At 49.3% G+C, this 22718-nt stretch overlaps 1 protein-coding gene across 3 annotated transcripts; it reads left to right on the forward strand.

The window, feature by feature from the left end:
• The first annotated feature begins 1770 nt into the window (after positions 1–1770).
• AMZ1 (archaelysin family metallopeptidase 1) lies at positions 1771–22128 on the forward strand. 3 transcript variants are annotated; one of them, XM_053277077.1, is made up of 7 exons: positions 1771–1965; positions 9157–9493; positions 10335–10502; positions 13417–13545; positions 14479–14645; positions 17261–17437; positions 21415–22128. In XM_053277077.1, exons 2-7 carry the CDS (start codon positions 9190–9192, stop codon positions 21982–21984), a joined length of 1515 nt encoding a protein of 504 aa, XP_053133052.1. In that variant the 5' UTR covers positions 1771–1965; positions 9157–9189; the 3' UTR covers positions 21985–22128. The 3 variants fall into 3 exon arrangements, with proteins under 3 accessions (XP_053133052.1, XP_053133051.1, XP_053133050.1); XM_053277076.1 differs by having other exon boundaries at positions 1772–1965; positions 9160–9493; XM_053277075.1 differs by lacking the exon at positions 1771–1965 and adding an exon at positions 6539–7119.
• Positions 22129–22718: the final 590 nt, after the last annotated feature.

Consider the following 22718-nt stretch of genomic DNA (forward strand, 5'->3'; position numbering starts at 1 on the left):
CAACCACCTTACCCAACCATGGAAGATTAGAGACAGGTCTGTAATGAGCTAACTCTGAGAGATCCAGTGTAGTGTTCTTCAAAAGTGGTCTAATAATAGCCTCCTTAAGACAAGGAGGCATCCTGCCCTCTCTCAGAGAAGCATTTATAATATTTACCAGACCCTCTCTGATAATATGATTATCAGATGAGATAAGCCAATTTGGGCAAGGGTCAAGAGAACAGGTTGTAGGATGCACAGTCTGAAGCAGTTTTACTCTCAGTTTGAAATCACTGGACTATTCGGTCACACTTTGCAATGCTTTCCCCATTGCAAATCTTGTCGTTGAGAAAATGCCCGTCTATCTAGACCAGGGATTCTCAGAATTGGGTCCCCAGATGTTATTGGACTTCAACTCCCATAATCCCCAGTCCCAGTGGCCTTTGTCGGGGATTATGGGAATTGAAGTCCAATAACATTTGGGGACCCAACGCTGAGATTCCCTGATCTAGACCAGCATCCCATTCCTGGTGGTGTCAGCTGGGTGGTTTCAGACCACAAGCAAAACTTGACTACCACAACTTTCCTGTACCTTTCTCCGCAATCTGGTAAGCAAACGTAGGCTGCTTCTGACCATAAAGCTTGCAGCTGGCAGTCAAAGCTGAATATCTTTATCTTTATTGCGAGGACTTGACCAGAGTTGGCTATCATAGCTCATAGATCTATCTGCAGACAGTTTACAGGCTTCTGCAACGGCTTCTAGCAGCCCTCTGAGGTGGGGTAGCCAACTTAAACATTTCCAGAAATTCTGGCACCTTGAGCAGGCCATCTCTGAAAATGCCTTTCCTTGGGAAAGAAGCTTTTAAAAAAAGGATCCAGCAGGGCCAAAGTGTTTCTGAGTATGCTCATGAGAGTCCGTTTCCTATTGCGAGAGGCACCAGCTATTTGCTTAGCAGGACCCAGGGCCTCTGAAAATGCCTCAATTTCCCTCTCTTCTACAGGGAAAAAGAGTAAGTGAATCTATTACAGTCCTTAGACCAGCTTAACGTTTAAAATAATACATTTATAATTTACAGAATATTCAAATCGCTATAGGGAAAAAGATGTTTCTTGTTACAGAAACCATGTAAGTGTGGGTAGTTTTCTATATCGTTAGCTTTGGCATAAACCATGTGCAGAGGCTGAGGCTGAAGAGATCCAGGTTCAAATCCACACTTAGTCAGGAAGCTCACTGAGTAATCTGGGTCAGTTGCTCTCTCTCTCTTAGCATCTCCTACCTTAGAAGGCTGTTGTGAAGATAACATTGGAGAGGGGGACCATGAACTTCCGGAGTTCCTTAGCAGAAGGGCAGGATAACAGTCAGATAAATTGGGGGTCAAAGGAACATAGCTGCCTTATACCATGGTCAGGATCCTGACCATCGTCATGGTGTCTCTCCTCGCCAGAGGAGAGCTGGTCTTGTGATAGCAAGCATGACTTGTCCCCTTTGCTAAACAGGGTCCACCTTTGTTTGCATTTGGATGGGAGACTACATGTGAGTACTGTAAGAGATTCCCCTCAGGGTGACTCTGGGAAGAGCATCTAGGCTCCAAGTCCCCTCCCTGGCAGCATCTCCAAGAGAGACTCCTGCCTGCAACCTTGGAGAAGCCGCTGCCAGTCTGTGTAGACAATCCTGAGCTAGATAGACCAAGGGTCTGACTCCGTATATGGCAGCTTCCTCTGTTCCTAACCTGGGGACCCCCGTGGCTGGCCATCGCGCAGGCACACCAGGGGCAGCGAGGCGAGCACTTGCTCGTTGGGCTCCCTCCTGGGCTCGGAGGGTGCTTCCCCGCCCCGCTACGCTTCCATGCCCATCCCTCCTCCTCCTCCTCCTCCGCCTGCTCCGCGGCAGCGCGCAGCAGCTTCTCGCCATTCAGCGGCAGCGCCTTGCCCGGCCCGGCCGGCTGCGGAGAGGAGCAAGGCGGAGAGCAGAAGGTTGGCAGCGAGGTGAGTCGCGCCGCAGGAGGAGGAGCGGGGGCTGGTGAGGAGCCGGAGGAGTCCCCGCTGCCATGGCGGGGCTGGTGGGGGGAGAAACGGCTCGCCGAGGCGGAGAGCGCGCCGGGGGGAAGCCTGCCAGGCACTCCGGAGCGCGATCCCGGGCGGGCGGGCGCGCGCGCGATGGGGGGGGGGTGTCTAGTCTTGCGCGGATCGACGCCTTGCCTGCTGCGCCCCGCGCTTTCTCCGAGCGGCATTGCCCGGCCTCGGTGGGCAAGAAGTGCGCGGTGGCCTCCCGGGGGAGGGGGGAGGGATCGGGATCCCCGGAGGGGCGGCCGAGGCGGGGGACGTGCGGGAGGGAGGGAGGCAGGCGAAGCAGCGGCTGCGAACGTGTGGACGCGGCGGCCCGGCAGAGCGCGCCCCTTCGCGTGTTGCCCTTCTTCGGGGGACGCAGCAGCTGGGCGATCCGCCGGGCAGAAGCGGGTCGGGCTGGGTCTTTGCCTCCATGCGTGGCAGCTGCGCCACGGGAGCCGTCAGGGCGGGGCGGGGGAGAGAAAGAGCCCCCCCCCGCGCCAGCTCCCCAAAGCTGCCCCCCTCCCAACTCAATAGATGGCCATTTCTGCAGCAGTGCGTGGGACGGAGAGTAGCAGCTTCCTTTAGCATCTCCATCTCCTCCTCCTCATTAATTATTTATTATTATTATTATTATTATTATTATTATTATTATTTGGTTTCTAGCCAAGCCGGGCTCCTCCAGCAGCATATATGTGAAAATGCATCGCCAGGGATCCCGGGGCTAGGCGCGCAGCGAGAACAGGGATACCCGAGATGTTCATGGCAGCCTCTTTCTGGATCCGGACCATTGTGATCCAGGTTTCCAGGCATGCTCTTTGCTCCAGAGAAAGAGTCCCCAGCTGCTGTTGGACTACAACGCCCATCATCCACAGCCACGGGGTTGGCTGGGGATGATGGGCCGGCAGTAGAGATGCCAGCCCAGAGAAGCAGACCCTCCATTGGTCTGTGCACGTCAGGTGGGTTTCAGTCCCACGCTGACCTTTGCAGGACTCTCTGGTTTGGGTGCTTTCACACAAATGCTGGTGCGGGTGAGCCTCACTCTAAATCGGTTCCCCATTCTGATAGGCGCTAGTCCCTAAGAATCAGTAGAGCTCTCCACATGCTTCCATCAACATTCTTCCCATCCGTGGGGTTCAAAGGCACATCTGGGGCTCCTTTCCTACACCATCTTTAAGGTCGGGGACAGCTGTAAGGCACTTTCTTCTTGTTCTGCCCCATGAAAGTCTCTGTCAAAACCCAGCATCCAAATCACATCTTCAATTCTTCACAGACTGAAGCGGTGAAATCCATTCTGGCATTTCATTCTTCTGCACAGGCTGACCAGCAAACCCCTAGCCCGCCTAAAGTTTGACACACACACACCCCAGTAGCTTATCTGCCCCCCACCAGTCCTAGGTACAAGTGACATTCAGTTATTTAGGAAGTATCTGTTTGTTTATTATTTATGATGTATTAGATTTTGATGGCTCTAGTTTACAAATATAAACAGATATATCGCTGTTCAGAACTACAAACGGATAAAAACAAAATAACTCATTTAAAACAAATAGGATTAAAACTAGTTTAAAATAGCTTCAGTAACAACATGGGAGGGGGCTTAGAAACTCTGTTGAGGGGTAGGCAGGCCCTAGGACCGCCCCCCCCACCCCCAGGTACTGATCTGCTGATCAACTGAAAGATGGTTCATGCCAGGTGGGAGGATTGTTGGTTTAATGTCAGGAGGAGTCACCCCATGACCTCATTTGAGGGGGCATATCTCCTGTTACTGTCAGGGCACAGGAAAAACCTGTGCTGGAGATGCTCCCATCTCATATACTAAGCATGGGTTATGCTTCCTGTAGAATGTGTCACTTGATACATGGTTCCACTCCTGATGGTAGCCACGTGCTTGTGGGATGGAGCCCATTCACACATTCAGCAATAAAGGCTTGAGTGTCCAAGCATCATGCATGCACGTGTGAATCGTTGTGGTCCATTTGCATATAGATGCTTGACAGTGGTTGAACCTTTGGAAGATATATATGCCCCTTCTTAGGTCCATATTGGCCTTATTCACACAATTGTTCAAATCTAGATTTAATGTGAGTTACCAGCATTGGTTACTGACATATTGGTGTGATTGTATGAACCCATGCCAAGGTGGTTTATGGCCCAAGATGAATCTGAGATTCCTGTCTTGGTGTGGATTCACACAATCATACTTATATTGGTAACCCACATTAAACCTAGATTTGAGATATATATTCTTTTTCTGGTAACAGGTGGTGGAGGGGAAGCATCTTTTCTTCATTCCAGATAATCTGCGCCCACAGAGTAATGTGAGCATAAAGATAAAATAATCTGTGCCCTCCAGCTAATCTGTGCTAATGTTGATAACCTGTTAAACCTAGATTCAGAAGATTGTGTGAATCAAGCCATTGTGGCCGTACTCAAGCTTTTGGAAATGTTGCATGGTTGGGTGTTGTTTTTTAAAAACTCTTTTCACATTAAAATCATACCAAGATTCATTTGTAGAAAGCATCAGGTCTCCCTGCAAAAGCACGAAGCAGCACAAGGCGCCCTGCGTTGGATGGATAGCTGAGATTTGCCGCCCTTGAGCTCTTCTCCAGACAGTGTTTCTATTTTGATGAGTGCTAGCTGATGATCTCTGCATATCTGCTTGTCCTCTCCGTTCTGGGTACATCAGAAATGGCAGGAGAATCATGCTCCCAAATGTCTCCTAGTGCCGGGGGACAAACGACATGGAAATGCAACTAAAACGAAAAGACTCTGGGCATTTTTGGCTACGCAGCCTTGGTGACTTTAATATGGTATGACAAAAGGAGGCAAAGAGAGACAGCTGCAAGGCCTGATGAACCTGTGAGCCAGATTCCATTTCCGTCAGGAAGCTGTGAGGTTTATGATCCTGGTCATGATCAGCCCTCCCTTACAAAGATGATAAGAGACCGTGACTTGGCTGAAGGCAAGGCTTACAAATCCCAGGCGCCAGGGTGCCACGGTGCCTAGAAATTTAACTGTGGTGCTTAGACTAGGGCAGGGCTTGACAAATCTTGGGAGCCATGGTGCCTAGAAATATAGGCATGGTGCCTATTCAGAGGCAGAGTTATTACATAAAATCTTCATTTGTTCCACGCAACCCTTTTTCTGTTCTAAGTATCTCAGCTGTAAAGGGGATAAAGAGAAGCCCATTTACCTTCCTTCATGATGCCTGTCACTAGGTCCAACAATTTTGTCAAGGGTCCACTGTCTGACTCAAACTTTGAGATTTTCAGGTTCCTATATCCGAATAAAATTTGCTAAGACCTGTCTTAAGGCCACCTTAGGGGAATGTACTCTGGAATTAAAACTCTGGGTTCTTGGGTCAGAGGTTCTCAAACTGGGGTCCCCAGATGTTGGACTACGACTCCCATCATCCCCTTGGGAGTGATAGTCCAACAACATCTGGGGATTAGAGGTTGGGAACCCTTGTGCTAGCAACAGCAGGGAATCAGGCAAACAAGAAAGGAATTGATTACAATTAATTACAGTGATTGATTACAATTAATTACAATTTTATGTTGCTCTTCTTCCTCCGAGGAACTCAGGGAGGCACATATACCCAGATCCCATTTTATTCTCTGAACCTGGAAAAATGGGCAGCAGGGAACCTTGCACTCTAGCCTGAATTCAGTGTGGGAGGAAAATGAAATAACTAAGTAATCACATCATAGATCTTGAATGCCATAATGGTGCATCCCCCCCCCCCTCACACACACACACCTCCCCCCACCTCTCTCTCTCTCTCTCTCTCTCTCTCTCTCTCTCTCTCTCTCTCTCTCTCTCTCTCACACACACACACACACACACACACACACACACACACACCCCTCCCCCCCACACCTCTCTCTCACCCCTCCCTCTCTCACACACACCTCTTTCTCACCCCCCTCTCTCTCTCTCTCTCACACACACACACACACACCTCCCTCTCACAACACCCCTCACTCTCTCTCTCACACACACACACCCCTCTCACACACCTCCCCCCACACCTCTCTCTCACAAAGCCTCCCTCTCTCACACACCCCTCTTTCTCACCCCCTCTCTCACGCACGCACGCACGCACGCACGCACGCGCACACACACACACACACACACACACACACATCTCTCTCACACAACACCCCTCACTCTCTCTCTCACACACACACCCCTCTCTCACACACCTCCCCTCCCCCCACACCTCTCTCTCACAACGCCTCCCTCTCTCACACACACCTTTCTCACCCCCTCTCAAACGCACACACACACACACATCTCTCTCACACAACACCCCTCACTCTCTCTCTCACACACACACACCCCTCTCTCACACACCTCCCCCTCCCCCCACACCTCTCTCTCACAACGCCTCCCTCTCTCACACACACCTTTCTCACCCCCTCTCAAACGCACACACACACACATCTCTCTCACACAACACCCCTCACTCTCTCTCTCACACACACACACCCCTCTCTCACACACCTCCCCCTCCCCCCACACCTCTCTCTCACAAAGCCTCCCTCTCTCACACACACCTCTTTCTCACCCCCTCTCTCACGCGTGCACACACATCTCTCTCTCACAACACCCCTCACTCTCTCTCTCACACACACCCTCTCACCCCCACACCTCTCTCTCTCACGCACGCACGCACACACACACACACACACCCCTCTCTCACCACCCTCTCTCCTCTCTCTTGTAAAGCCTGACTGCATCTTATTTGTTCTGTTTTCTAGCAATCCAGATGAGAAAAAATGGAGATGGATTAGCTAGCAAAGATTACAAACAGATTGATGAGAGAATGCAGACAGAAAACAAATAATTTTGAAAGGTTCCCCGAGATGCTTAAAGAACCACTTGCACTTGGGAAGAGTTGCCACGACATTCTGACGTCCCTCCCTCCCTCCTCCCCCTGGACAGTTGTGCCATCTTTTATTCCACTCCTAATGCCTGTTATTATCACCCCGGAACATCTCTCTCTGGAGCGGGTGGGGAGACGGGGTGCCAGAATGAAGCAGAGAATGAATGGCATCAAGCCGAAGGAGGAAAGAGAATAATTCATGGGTACTTGCCGCTCTCAGGGAGTTGTTGGATGGGAACCGATTTACAAAGGGAATCGCTGATGAGTAGATTGTACACTGTATAGTTGAGGGATGGCGGGCATAATGACACCGTAAACAATTGGATGATAGGAGGTAACATTTGGGGAAGGAACACTCCAAGGGAAATACCGTGGAGGGCAACGCAGAGACCATTCTGCGGTGATAGGCGGGAGGCCGACAGCGCACATGGTTGGAGTGCGCCAACCATGGATGGTGGAATCTATGGAAATAATTGCAGCAAATGCTCCTAATTCACACTGTCTTGGATTTTGTTATGGTTTTTTCTTTTCTTTTGCAATGTCGTCTTGCAGCAGCCAGATTGGTCTCTGGGACAACACGAAGGGACCACATAACACCGGTTTTAAAAGAAATGCACTGGCTGCCAATATGTTTTTGGATGAAATACAAAGTGCTGGTTATTACCTATAAACTCCTTAATGGCTTGGATCCAGGCTATTTAAGAGAGCACCTCCTTTGTCGTAATCCCTGCCGCCTGTTATGATCTTCTGGAGAGGTCCGGTTACGGTTGCCACCGGCTCGTTTGGTGGCGACCCAGGACCGGGCTTTCTCTGTGGCTGCCCCAGGGCTTTGGAATATGCTCTCCGCTGAAATAAGAGCATCTCCTCCTCTGTTTGTTTTCAGGAAGACTCTCCTGTTTTCGCATGCTTTCGATGAGAATTAATTTTAATTATTTTAAAAACTGGTTTTAATAATTATTTTATTCTATGGTTTTTATTGTGTCATGTATTTTAATTTGTGACTTTTAAATATTTTAAATTTTGTACACCACCTAGAGATTTACATATCAGGCGTCATAAAAATATGATAGATAGATTAGATAGAGAACTAGGACTGTTGCTGCCCTGTAAGAAATCTGAACCTGTGCCCCTGACCTCCTGGCTCACAGCTAACCACTATGCAACACTATCTCCCTAAACCAGGAGCTCCACCCTTGTGTCTCCAGTTGATCCAGAGATTACAACTCCCATCATTCCCATACACCGTGGCCCAAAGCCATGGTGGTTGGAGAGGATGGAAGTTGCAGTCCTGATAACATCTGGGGACCCAAGGGTGGGACCTCTGCGGTAGGTCCCACCCTTGGGATTAGCCCTTGTGCCTGGGGATGATGGGAGTTGTAGTCCAACAACGTCTAGGAACTCAAGGTTCCCGGACTACAGCATGAGAAAATAATATGACAAAATAACTCTTTGAATTCAAATATAAGAACATAAGAAGAGCCAGACTGAATGAGGCCCATAGCCCATATAGAAGTCCAGCACCCTGTTTCACAAACCAGATGCCATGGGAAGCCACACAGCCAGGAGATGATGGCATGCGCTCTCTCCTCCTGTTGCTCCTCTGCAACTGGCATTCAAAGGTATTATTCTCCCTCGTAACGTGGCCTTTAGCCATCAAGGCTAGTAGCCATCGACAGGCTTGTCCTCCAGGAATTGGCCCATAGATCCAAGTTCCATCGAGTCCAGCATCCTGCTCCCCACAGTGGCCAGCCACAGGTTCCTCCAGACCAGAAAGCCTACCAGCAGCACATGAAGGCAACAGTCCTCTCCCAGGGGTGCCCCTTAGCCAGTGATATTCAGGGACACACACTTCTCAACATGAAAAATATCTATATACTGGTGCAGCATAGGTTGACAAGCTTACCTGAGAGCAAAGCCCAACATCTGCTTGGCAAGCAGAAGGTCCCAGGTCCAATCCCTGGCAGCATCTCCAGGTAGGGCTGGGGGAAAGACTCCTGCCTGAAACCTTAGAGAGAGGCTGCCAGTCAGTGTAGACCAGGCATGCTCAACTTAGGCCCCCCAGCTGTTCTTGAACTACAGTTCCCAGAATCCCCAGCCACAGTGGCCAAAATCCAGGGATTATGGGAGTTGTAGGCCAACATCTGCAGGAGGGCCGAAGTTGAGCAGCCCTGGTGTAGACAATATTGAGCTGGATGGACCAAGGGCCTGACTCGGAATAAGGCAGCTTCCTATGTTCCCAGAAGGCGGTCCCACGGAACCAGAGCCTGTCAGCAATGTTGCAGTGCAGACATGCGCAGGAGTTCAGCTTTGGGCCCCGGGCGCTGAAGGACGCTCTGATCTCCACCAACCCTGCCCTGCAGGAGCTCTACGCCAAAGCCTTCTCCAGGGCCGAGAAGCTCTTCCTCTCCGAAGCGTACAACCCGCACCGGACGCTCTTCTGCAGCTTGTTCATCCGGACGGCCTTCGACTGGCAGCTCAGCCACCCCGATGCCCCCGAGGACTTTGAAACCTTCTACTACTCCCTGCTGAGGAGGAAGCAACGATTCTACCGCAAGCACATCTACCTGCAACCCATAGGTAGCCCAGGCACCACCGGGCATATGGACTGGAAAACGTCCCCAGAGGCCAGCTCTGATGCCCAGACCAAGCCAAGTGCCCATCCTATCCCTCCACAAAGATGCATATGACAGAACTGGTGGGGCAGAGGTGGGGGAGTCATGTCAGGGGAGAAGGAAGATGTTTTCCTTGCCAAAGAGAGTAGGGTTGCCAGAGTCAAGATTCCCAAACCTGGGTGGCCTACTGGGTGGTGCAACTATTTTGCATTTTTTATTTATTTGACAGGTTTGTATACTTTCCCCTCCTTCTCTGCCCTCCCAAGTGATCGGATCCGGAGTAAAATCCGGGCAACGCATTTGAAATCCGTGTAAATCCGGGTGGAATTTAGCAGCCGGGTGGAGGAGCCAAAATCTGGGGGCTACCCGAAATTCCAGGGGGCATGGCAACCCTAAAAGAGAGACATTTTAATCACCCCCCGCTTAACAAAGTGATGTTCTCCCCCCTCCCACCCCAAGGAAGAGCTGCATCACTCATTCAAAGTGGCAGTATGTCAGATTTTTAAAGATAATTACTGCATTTACCTGAATCCAAGACTTTTTCCAAGACTGAATCCAAGATTTTGTCCATGTTATCTTAGAAATGTGGACATCATCTTAAATTCCAAGTCCTCCCCTTTTGGTAAAATACAGGTATAACTTGTTTTAAGAGGCTCATCTTAAATTCAGAGCCGTCTTCGATTCAGGGAAATACAGTAACTAACTGGGGGGGGGGGGGCGGGGGCGGCGGTTGCACCCCTAGAAATCCCCCCCACACCCCTTTCTCATTTTACTGGGGTTGCTGACCTTGCCACTTCTGCTCCTAGACCTGAGTGAAGGCCCAGCTGGGATCTCGCTGCTCGATTCCCTCCGGAGCTGTGTGGAGTCCTTTTTTCTTGGCCTCCGGGTCAAGTGCCTTCCTTCGGTTCCGGTTTCCTCCCTTCACTGCTGTTACCGCCACAACCAGGATTCCGACAGAGTGCAACTCCACACAGGTGAGGCGAGAGGAGAGGAATGTCAAGGTGTATTCATAGTATTAAGATACTACTATTTTAATGCTGGTTTTAAATGTTGGTGTTTTTAATGTTCAAATGATTTTAGTTGTTTAATTGATATCGTTTTGATTTTAACTATTAATGGATTGATTGTTTTTATTTGTTGTAAATTGCCCTGAGCCATTTTTGGAACGGCGGTATATAAATCAAATAAACAAACAAACAATAAATACTACTACTACAAATATTTATAAACTGCTTTTCAAGATCTCAGAGTGGTTTACATAGAAAAATAGTAATAACTAAAGAAGGCTCCCTGTCCCCAAAGGGCTCACAATCTAAAAAGAAACATAAGGCAGATACCAGCAACAGCCACTGGAGGGATGCTGTGCTGGGGATGGATAGGGCCAGTTGCTCTCCCCCCGTTAAAGAGAAGAGAATCTCCACTTTGAAAGGTGCTTTTGCTCATTTAGCGGGGGTACCTGGTGCTCCAATTCATCCTTGCCTGGAGCCCTTTCCCTGAACGTCTTTGGCCAGGGGTTTTCAGATGTGGCTCCCCAGATGTTGATGATCTACCATCCTCCCCAGCCTATAATAGTCAAAGGTAATTGAGGACAGGGACAAGACTTTTTTTTTTTTTTTTAACTGCCCTGAGCCATTTTTGGAAGGGCGGTATATAAATAAAATAAATAAAACCCAGAATTGCAAAATGCTACATGAGTGTAATCTGTGCGTGTAGTGTGCACAATTATCCCGCACACCTGTGCATTTTCCTTGCCTGTGCACACAGACTTTGCTGCCTAGAGTCATAATCCATGGCATTTAGAAGTCTATACAGAGTGGGAGAAAATCCTCCGAACTGGGAATCTGACAGCACTATTGCAGAAGAGGTATCTCTCTATCTATATCTGGATATCACTAGATATCCAGATAGATATTTGTACAACACCCCAAACCTTCACCACTGGGTGGCTTACATCAACATAAAACAAATTAAAACAGAAATTAAAACCTTAAAGCAATTTAAAACCACAAGTCTAGTTAAAAGCCTGGGTGAATAAATGTCTCTTTTGAGAGTTTTAAAATTTTGCCAGAGATGGGGAGACCACCAGATGCCTCTGGGGAGCCCACAGGCAAGAGGAATGTGCATGCCCTCTCTCCTGTTGTTGCTCCCCTGCAACTGGTATTGAGAGACATCCTGCCTCTAAGGCTGGAGGTGGCCCACAGCCACCAGGCAAGTAGCCATTGATAGACCTGTCTTTCATGAATTTGTCCAAACCCTTTTAAAGCCATCCAAGCTAGTGGCCATCAGCACATCCTGTGGCAGAGAGTTCCATAGATTAATCATGCACTGTGTGAAAAACTTGACCAGGGTCTGGCTTCTAGGGGAGCCTGGACTACTCTCTTTACTTTCCTCATTATCAGTCACTTTTTACATCACTTAACAAAGGGGTTCCCACCCTGTGGTCCTCCAGATGTTGTTGAACTACAACTCCCATCATCCCCAGTTATAATCTATTGCAGCTGGGGATGAAGGGAGTTGTAGTTCAGCAACATCTGAAGTACCATAGGCTGGGAGCCCATGATCTAGCATAATCCAATTTTGGCATTACTTGAATTGTTGTTAACTGCACCAGTGTTCTTCTAGGACTGCTTTCAAAAACAAACAAAACCCCAAACTACAGGCATTGTGTCTGACTGCACGTTTTTAAAAGCCGTGGATGGGGATGATGGGAGTTGTAGTCCAATAAACATCTGGAGTCCGAAGCTTGAGAACCCCTAAAGTAAAACTGTGCCCTTGAGTTGGTGTCGACTCAAGTTGCTGTCTTTGGTAGAATATAGGAGGGGTTTACCATTGCCTCCTCCCGCACAGTATGAGATGATGCCTTTCAGCATCTTCCTATATCGCTGCTGCCCGATATAGGTGTTTCCCATAGTCTAGGAAAAATTCCAGCAGGGATTCGAACCAGCAACCTCTTTCTTCCTAGGCAAGTTACTTCCTCGCCGCGCCATCCTGCTTTAGGCTATATGTGGAAATCACTTCCTTGCTCATAAAGCAGGGAGGGAAGAAGCAGAGTTAGGAAAAATAAATGTTTTCCCTTGGAAAACCATTTTATGCTCAGCAGCTAGAATAGCACATGACCAGACCACCAGGCAGATGATCGCTATCACTGTTTTTCCAGATGATATTTTCATCTTTTTGTTTTTAGGGGAAGATTCATTTGCCCAGCCTGGGAGTTGAGCCTTTGATTAGACCGATGCTTTAGGGACATGCTCTGTGGCTATCTTCTTCCTGTCTTCTCCCGGGAGACTCAGGGGTGGTCCGAACATAATTCGCAAATAAAGTGTCAAATTAAAAACTCTACACCTAGAACTGGAATGGGCAACTGATCGGATAACTTAACCCAATGGACCACCTGCCTTTTAGGCAATTGACAAATTGATTCAAGCTGCCAGACTGAGTCAGACAGTTGATGCATCTAGCTCAGCATTGTCTACTCTGACTGGCAATAGCTTCTCAAGGTTTCAGGCAGCAGTTTTCCCCAGCCCTACCTGGAGAGAACCCAAGGTTCAAGACTGAACCCGGGGTCTTCTGAATGCACAGCAGATGCTCTACCACTGAGTTGACAGTCCTTTCCCTAAACCAAAGTCTTATAGGTACAGCCTCCCTTGCCTCTCTATCAGGAATCGAACCCACAACCCAAGGATTTAAAGGATCAGACAAGACAGTGAGAGCTGTCGAGGTGACTTTTTTACTGCTGTAGGTTCTACCAGTATGTGAACTCCCCTTCACCTGCCATGCCTAGAGCTGGGCACGCCATATTTGTCTAGTTCAACATCATTTTCATCTTCTCTACCAAGGCAACCAAGATGATAATGAGCAGGTTTCTATTTCTTCTCCTGGCCCCTGTAGATGGGATCCTGACCTTTCTGAAGAACAACAAGCCAATGGATGCTCTCTGTGTCCTGGGCCTCACCCTTGCTGACCTCTACCCATGTGAAACGTGGAGTTTCACCTTCGGGAAGTTCTTGCCAGGCCAAGGTATGTTTTCTAGCCCAGGTTCTTCCCAAAGCGGAGGGGGGCGGTTTATTGAAAGCTGGATTTGCCACCCAAACCACAGTTGGCTCCTTGCCTGAAGCATTAGAGCTTAAATATGTTGCATAGGAAGCTGCCATATACTGAGTCCGACCATTGGTCCATCTAACTCAGTATTGTCTACACAGACCGGCAGCAGCTTCTCCAAGGTTCGATCTGGAAGAGAGGCAGGCATTTACCAAGATCTTTGAGCATCCCACGTTTACTTGTGGGAGTACATGAGTACTGGCATGTTTAGCGGACTTGTACTGGTGCGTTTATCTTGTTGACCTCTCAGCCCTATCTGGAGATAGGGCATCTCCCGATAGGGCTGAAAGAGACTCCTGCCTGCAGCCTTGGAGAAACCGCTGTCAGTCTGGGTAGACAATACTGAGCTAGATGGACCAATGGTCTGATTCAGTATATGGCAGCTTCCTATGTTCCTATAGTTTTTATAGCTATCTAAAATTAAGGTAAGTGCATTCTTCTCCAAGGTGGCAGGCAGGAATCTCTCTCAGCCCTATCTTGGAGATGCTGCCAGGGAGGGAACTTGGAACCTTCTGCTCTTCCCAGAGCGGCTCCATCCCCTGAGGAGGGAATATCTTGCAGTAGCTCACACTTCTAGTCTCCCTTTCATATGCAACCAGGGTGGACCCTGCTTAGCTAAGGGGACAAGTCAGGCTTGCTACCACAAGACCAGCTCTCCTCTCCAACGCCGGATACGATATTTAGGAGAACGATCCGACAGATGTTTTCTTGAATCGGATTGCTTGATTATTATATTAAGCATATTTTATGCTATTTACATCAACCTTTTGATCTTCTTGGATATAGAGGGAGAACTGGGTGCCTGGGGAAATGAGAGTGACCTTCTCCGATGGCCTTTTCCTCTCTCCCCAGAGGTGGGCGTGTGCAGTTTTGCCAGGTTTTCCGGCGACTTCCCCCAGGTGGGCTGCATCACCTTGAACCCGTCTCCTCAGAGGCAGGAGGTGCGCAGTGAGGCCGCGGAGCAGGCCCGAAACCAGACGCTGCTGTTCAACATTCTGGAGATGCTGCAGTGTTGCAAGGTGAGGTTGTGCCCTTTGCCCATTCTGACTGCTCGGAAAGGAAGTTTCCTGTCCACGTCTGGAGTACTGTGCACAGCTTTTTCACCGTATCTTGAGGATATTGCAGAACTGGAGAAGGTGCAGAAGAGGGCAACCAAGATGATCAGGGCCCTGGAGCACCTTCCTTATGAGGCTAGGATACAGCATCTGGGGCTCTTTGCCTTGGAAAAGAGGCGACTAAGGGGAAACATGATCATGGTGTATATACAGTTATGCATGGAGTAGAGAGAGAAGTTGTTCTTCCTCTCTCACAACACTAGAATCAGGGGTCATCCCATGAAACTGAAGGCCCAGCAATTTAGGACTAACAAAAGGAAATACTTTTTAACATAGCACATAATGAATCTATGGAATTCTCTGCCACTAGCTTGGATGGCTTTAAAAGAGGCTTAGACAGATTCATGATGGACAGGTCTATCAATGGCTCCTAGTCTGGTGGCTATAGGCCACTTCCAGCCTCAGAGGCACGATGCCTCTCAATACCAGTTGCAGGGGAGTAACAGCAGGAGAGAGGGCCTGCCTTCATCTCTTGCCTGTGGGCTCCCCAGAGGCATCTGGTGGGCCACTGTGTGAAACAGGATGCTGGACTAGATGGGCTTCCTTGGGCCTGATCCAGCAGGGCTGTTCTTCTGTTGCATTCCTAAGCATTCCCCCTGGCACCTTAAAAGTTAATAGTGATGGTGGCATATGTTTTCATGGCCTTAGCAGGGGTTTTCTTAACCTCTGGCCCTCCAGATGTTGTTGAACTACAACTCCCATCATCCCCATCTACAATGCCCCGCCTCCCCAGGCCTCAGTCCATTCCGCCCACCCTTCGGCCGCAGTTTGAACTCTCACGAGAGCTGCCACGCATGCGATTAGTGATGGGTATGTCTAGGAGAATTAAATATATAGAAGATAGATAGATACTTCCAGAAAGCCGGATACTGTACCTTGGGCCTCCCAGTGAGGCCAAAGGCCATTGTGGTTGGAGTTGGAGTCCAACAACATCACGGGACTCCAGCTTGGGAAGCCTTACTCTACGTAGGGTGTTGGCAAGGTGGTTATTTATTTATTTGATTTATATACCACCCTTCCAAAAATGGCTCAGGGTGGTTATGAATTGGGCAAGAAGGCAGCTGATGCAGGCAAGGCCTGAAGCAACCATTCCTAGCAGGTTGGTGCTACATTTGCAGGACAGCAGGTGAAATTATTTCCAGAAGCTCCCTCTAAATGTAATAAGTCACCTAAGCCTATCAGCCTCGGCTTCTGTGTGGATTTGACTGTGAACTCCAGTACAGCAGCCTCATACAGTATTCCTGTGACATCAACCACTCTGAGAGCCACCTTTTCTTGAAAAATGTTTTCGAGAGGAAGAAGAATTTGCCTACATAACGTAAGAGAAGCCCTGCTGGATCGGGCCCAAGAATGCCCATCTAGTCCAGCATCCTGATTTCATACAGTCGCCCACCAGATGCCCCTGGGAAGCCCACAGGCAGGAGCCGAAGGCTGAAATCGACAGGATTTCAGAGCCTGTTGAAATTGACAGGGTTCCTGCTGAAATGTGCAAGAAAATGCTCTGCTCTGCATAGGACCTCCCTCGCTCTCTGAAGTTGCAAACGATGCTCTCCTGATGCACCATTGTTAAGGCGTTGTGATTAGGCTTGCATTTGACTGGGAGGCACACTAAGTGCACTCTGGTGCATTTGGTCTGTGTTGGTTTGAGGCTTTATTTCTAAATTGTCTAATTTCTAATTTGGCACTGTCGCTTTCATTGACTGCAAGATGCCTCTTAAGCTTCAACAGTGGCTTTCCTTGTTAGTACGGGGAGTTTGTTGGTAATGGGTTAGGGCCCTAACCAATGCTCCCTCTAACAGATTCCCAGATATTGTCGACTACAACTCCCAGCATCCCCAGCTACAGTGGCCTTTGGGGATTATGGGAGTTGTAGTCAGCAATATCTGGGAATCCTGGTTAGAGGGAACACTGGCCCTAACTCTGTGGCACAAGAGCAGTGGTTCCCAAGCTGTGGCACTCCAGATGTTGCTGAACGACAACTCCCATCATCCCCAGGAACAACAAGTTAGAGTTAGATGGACCAAGGGTCTGACTCAGTAGAAGACGGCTTCCTATGTGGAAAGACCAGGGAGATGGCTAGGCTAAGGCTGTCCTCTCCAACATACTAAATTTACAGGTGCGGGGAGTTTTTGACTTGGGTCTGGGTTCAAATATGCAGTTCTTCTACCTGGATTTTTGAAATGGTGCAGCCGAGGAAGGACTCTGGTCTCAAGCTATTCCTGCACAGCTGATTTGGCTTGTAGAAATCTTACATACAGAAAATGAAAAGGCTTGTGTGCGTCTCTCAGTCAATATAGCAGGGGTGAGAGAGAAGAGGAAAGTTATCCCAAGACTGGGAAAAGTTGCTAGAACAGGGTTTCTTAACCTTGGGCCTCCAGATGTTGTTGGGACTACAACTCCCATCATCCTCAGCAACAAAGGCTATATCTTGGGATGATGGGAGCTGTAGTCCAACAACATCTGGGGGCCCAAGGTTAAGAAACCCTGGGCTAGAGAATCTTTTGTTCTTCCACTGAAAGGTCACATGCCACGAAATCTGTCACCTGATTGGCCTGGGAAACTGCCGCTGGCTTCAGTGCATCATGCAAGGCGCGCTGAGTCTGGACGAAGTTCTGCTCCGGCCGCTGGAGCCCTGCCCGATTTGTCTCCGGAAGCTACAGTACGTTGTGGGCTTCAAGCTCATCGAGCGCTACCAGGTAAGAACCATTAAAGCTGTTCCTTCCCCATCTTTCTGCAAGGCAAGATGGTTTAGCATCACCGGCTGCAGAGAGATCACCTCCTGTGTCAGAAGCAGAGGGCAGCGTTCTGCAGAGCAAAAACTTATAGGCGGCTCAAGCATCTGAGCCAAGCCACATGCTGAAGGTGGCAACTCCCTAGTCACTAGCCAATCTGAGCTGACAGAGGGTTTCCACCAAACCATAAATATGGTGATCAGTCGACATATTCCCCTCGCCCATGTATCACTTAGTGCACGTTCTGTTCTGGTCAGGCTGTGGCCACTAAGGCAGGCCTTAAGGAGACCATGTGCAGGAGTCAGGGGTGTGTACACACACACACACACGGTAAACTTCTTAGCCAGTCTCTATCGCGATGCTAACTAAGCAAAGAAGCACCTTTTAAAAGTGGTGATTCTCTTCATTTAGCAGGGGGAGAGCAACCGACCCTATCCATCCCCAATGCAGCATCTCTCCAAATCTTATGTTTCTTTTTTAGACTGAGTGCTTTTGGGGACAGGGAGCCATTTTATTTATTTACATCTATGTAAACCAATTTGGAAATTTTCATTGAAAAGTGGTATATAAATATTCATCATGTTCGTACTGGCCTTGCTAATATCCCCCTCTAAGTCTTCCAGTGTAGGAACACAGGAAGCTGCCATATGCTGAGTCAGACCATTGGTCCATCTAGCTCAATATTGTCTACACAGACTGGCAGCGGCTTCTGTAAGCTTGCAGGCAGGAATCTCTCTCATTCCTATCTTGGAGATGCTGCCAGGGAGGGGACTTTGTACCTAGAGGCTCTTCCCAGAGCAGCTCCACCCTCTAAGGGGAATATCTTGCAGTGCTCAGACATCAAGTCTCCCATTAAAATGCAACCAGGGTGGACGCTGCTTAGCTAAGGGGCCAAGTCATGCTTGCTACCACAAGACCAGCTCTCCTGTGAACTACAACTCCCATCATCCCCAGTTGAACAACAGCTGGAGAGCCAAGTTTGCCCACCCCTGATGTAGGCCATACCAAGCTAGATGGGACAGTGGTCTGACTTAGGTCAGGGCAGCTTCCGCTGTTCCCAAGGCTTCTGGTCAGGGGAGAAAGGCGAGTTATTGTCATACTTACACGGAGGTTTGGAGATGAGAAACAATGGGCGAGGTGCCAAAGCTGTGGGCACCTGAGAAGAACCCAACTCTGCTCTCTTCCAAGGCCCTGCCCTGTGCTTGTCAGAGGGCTCCAGAGAGGCAGAGAATCTCCTCTAATGCAGGGGATCAAAGGAGGGAAGAAACAGCAAGGATCCCTCCTGCTCTCTCTTGCATCTTGCAACTCAAACCAGATGCAAGGGAGCAACCGCAGGAAAGAGGATATGCCTGAGGGCTCCCCAGAGGCAACAGGATGCTGGACTAGATGGGCCTTCAGCCTGATCCAGCAGGGCTGTTATTATCTTCTCCACAAGTGCATAAGGCTCTTAGGAACATAGGAATATAGGAAGCTGCCATATACTGAGTCAGACCATTGGTCTATCCAGCTCAGTATTGTCTTCACAGACTGGCAGCGGCTTCTCCAAGGTTGTGGGCAGGACTCTCTCTCAGCCCTATCTTGGAGAATCCAGGGAGGGAACCTGAAACCTTCTGCTCATCCCCTGAGGGGAATATCTTGCAGTGCTCACACAACAAGTCTCCCATTCAGATGCAGCCAGGGCAGACCCTGCTTAGCTATGGGGACCAGTCATGCTGGCTACCTCCAGACCAGCTCTCCTCTCTCCTCCTCCTGAGCCCTCTGTCAAGCACAAGGAGCTTGAAAGCAAGTGGGATTATACATACATACATACGGGCACGCTTCAAATCAAAATCCTGTGCAACCGAGAAGAATCTCTCCGGCTGTTTTCTTATCTTGTCCAAACCTCTGCCCGAGTGAGACGAGATTCTGCTTTTCTCCCACGCCCTCGGCTCTTATCAAAAGGCTTCGGAGAAAGGCCCCGTCTTCTCTGTAAGCCAGCTCAGAGCTGGGAAAAAGCAGCAGGAGAGAGACGTGATAGAGGTCTGTAAACATATGCATGGTGTGGAGAGAGTGGATAGAATCCTCTCCCGCCCATAACACTAGAACCAGGGGTCATCCCGTGAAATTGATGGCCAGGAAGTTTAGGACCGACAAAAGGAAGCACTTTCCCCACACAGCACATACTGTATTTACCTGAATCCAAGACTAGCTTTCCCCCAAGTTCTTTAATGTTAGAAATTGCAGTGCAGATAGTCTTAAATTCAGGGTCATAATTAAACCTGCCACAGGATGTGTGACAGCCACCAGCCTGGCTGGCTTTAAGAGGGGCTTATTGTCTGTCCATGGACTATCCATGGCTACTGGTATCAATGGCTATAGGCCACCTCCAGCCTCAGAGGCAAGATGCCTCTTGAATACCAGTTGCAGGGGAGCAACAGCAGGAGAGAAAGGACACGCCCTCCCCTCTTGCCTGTGGTTTTCCTGGAGGCATCTGGTGGGCCACAGCAGGAATCAGGATGCTGGACTAGAAGGGCCTTGGGCCTGATCCAAGATGCTTCTTTCTTTGACCCAAGTACCTGCATTGGTGAGGTTTTTTAGTGATTTGGGTGGTTTTTCAGAGGTTTTGGGGGGTTCAGAGGTTCAGTCTCAAATCAACTTTATTAGGGTCCGAGACCTGCCGCTGTGGGTCTTGGCCGGGTGGGCCGGTGCACAGCGGCAAAGATAAGTGACGGGGCAAGGGCAAGTTTGGCAGCACAAGGATGGCAATGAGGCAGGGCAGGGGCAGTGTGCTTGGGGGCCCCTTGGCCCTCTCCAGGGACATTTGTCCCTGCTTGTCCAAAGGGCGCTACGCCCATGTTCTTGAGGATGAGGTGGTGTGGGAGAGCTATTGCGGTGTTAGTTCCTGAGCTGGATTTGTGGGTAAGGTATGTGGAAACAAGGGCTTTCATGGCGTCAACACAGCCCTTGTCAAACCACGGTTTTGGACAGGTCTTGCCAACTGTTTCCTGGTTTTTTAGTGATTTTGAGGGGGTTTCAGCTATTGGGGAGGAGTTCAGAGGTTCAATCTGCTCATTCCTCTTGCTGACATTTGGCGAAATTACGGGATTTTTTGTGGGGTTTTTATTTTTAGCAATTATTTTTTCCCTTTATTTGGGGGTCTTTTTGCAGTCACAGTTCCCCTAACCCTGTTTCCCTTAGACTTTAATGCCTCGCGAATTGTGAATTTGCAAACAGCGAGGTTTGGCTGGAACAGAACCCTCGCAGTTGGCCAGGGAGGACTATAACAGATGGGCCCTGCAGCAGAACTGGTCTTGTGGCAGCGAGCATGAATTACCTCTCTGCTAAGCAGGGTCTGCCTTGGTTTGCATTTGGATGGGAATGCTTGGTGGTGAACCAGAACCGGGCCTCCTTTAGGGGTGCCCCGAAGCACTGGAACACACTCCCAAATGAAATCAAAATCTCCCTGTCTCTGTTATTAAGTGACTTTTGAAAACACCTGTTGTATAAGGCTTTTAGTTTAGGTTGTTTTAAAGTTTTATTGATGGTAATTTTAATCTGTTTTATAGGATTTTACTTGCTGTTCGTTTAAATTGTAAACCACCCTGAGATTTTATATAGGGTGGTATATAAACACAAATTGCACAACTTTGGCCCTCCAGCTGCTGGGGGACTACAACTTCCATCATCCCTAGCCAAGAGGCTAGGGATGGTGGGAGTTTAGTCCTGCAGCAGTTAGAGGCCCAAAGTTTGCCTACTTCACAGGGTTGTTGTGAGGATAAACAGAACCACATACACTGCTCTGGGCTCCTGGAAGGAAGAGCAGCATATAAATGTAAAAATAAATTACTAAGTTCTACACCAAATCCTGAATTTTACTCCTATGCAACACACACCTTATTGTTACTGCAATAAGAGTGGAAACTGCAACCACGGCCCTTCCCCTCCCTTCTTTTTGGTTGCAGAAACTTTACGCCTGGACGCAAACCATCCTGGCTACCTGGCCCAGCCAAGAATTGACAGACCTGTCAGTATCAGAAGATATTCTGCCCGACAGCACAGACTCCGGGATGGGCTGCGAGAATGACTCTGAGGCGGTCACGTCCCTCTCTGAGCCCCTGACCCCAGACACCTGCAGCCAAGCAGTTTCCACCTTCCAGGATCTGGACCTTGACGAACAGTCGTGTTCCCTGGCCGATGCCCCCAGCCAGGAGCAACTGAGTGGCACCCCCAAGCCCCTGGACATCATTAAGGAGTACGGGCTCTGGCTGCAGATGTGCATCGCCGCTCTCGAAAAGGACGTCTCCGAGGAAGAGCTCCTGCAGGTGGACACAGCTGTGGACGCCCTGGCACGCTGGGAAATGTTCACAGGGCAGCTACCTGGCATCAGGAGGGACTTGGCTTTCACCAGCGACAGTACAGGACTGAGGAAAGTCCTCGGAGATAAGTTCTCCTCTTTAAGGAGGAAACTGAGCTCTAGAAAGCAGGCGAGGGCAGAATCTTCCCCTCGGCACTGGAGATGGGAGGAGGGCTAGCTTCTCCACTTTGCCAGTGAGTTTAACATGGGGTTGTGTTAGTCATGCGTTAGTGAGGCATCCCGTCCTTTGCACGTTCTCATCATTTTGTTGGGGAAAGATCCAAGAGTTCAGAACTGCAATAAAAAAAACGTTTATTCTATAGCCATCTCTCCTGTCCTTTCTGAAGCAACATCTCGGGTTTTCGACAACCTAAGTTAGTGTTCTTCATTGTAAGGTCCGGGGAGCAGGAGCGGGTCCATCAACCCTCAGCGTGGCTCCCTCATTGTTGACCGGGCCTCTGTGAAGCTTTGGACCAAGCTAAATCATCTGCACAATCGCCCGGGCATCATGTGAAGGTGACTGTTCTCGCCGGGTAGTGCTGGGGTGGAGTGTGCACACAGTGCTGGAAGGTTTAGCCCTTCCTGGCACTTTCCTCCTAGAGCTCTTAAAAGAGGGCTCCATCATAGGAACATAGGAAGCTGGTCAACCACTCTCAACAGAGGAGAGCTGGTCTTGTGGTAGCAAGCATGACTTGTCCCCTTAGCTAAGCAGGGTCCGCCCTGGTTGCATATGAATGGGAGACTAGAAGTGTGAGCACTGGAAGATATTCCCCCTCAGGGGATGGAGCCGCTCTGAGAAGAGCATCTAGGCTCCAAGTTCCCTCCCTGGCAACATCTCCAAGATAGGGCTGAGAGAGACTCCTGCTCGCAACCTTGGAGAAGCCGCTGCCAGTCTCTGAAGACAATACTGAG

This window comes from Hemicordylus capensis, chromosome 13 (genome assembly GCF_027244095.1).
Source record: "Hemicordylus capensis ecotype Gifberg chromosome 13, rHemCap1.1.pri, whole genome shotgun sequence".
NCBI lineage: Eukaryota > Metazoa > Chordata > Lepidosauria > Squamata > Cordylidae > Hemicordylus > Hemicordylus capensis.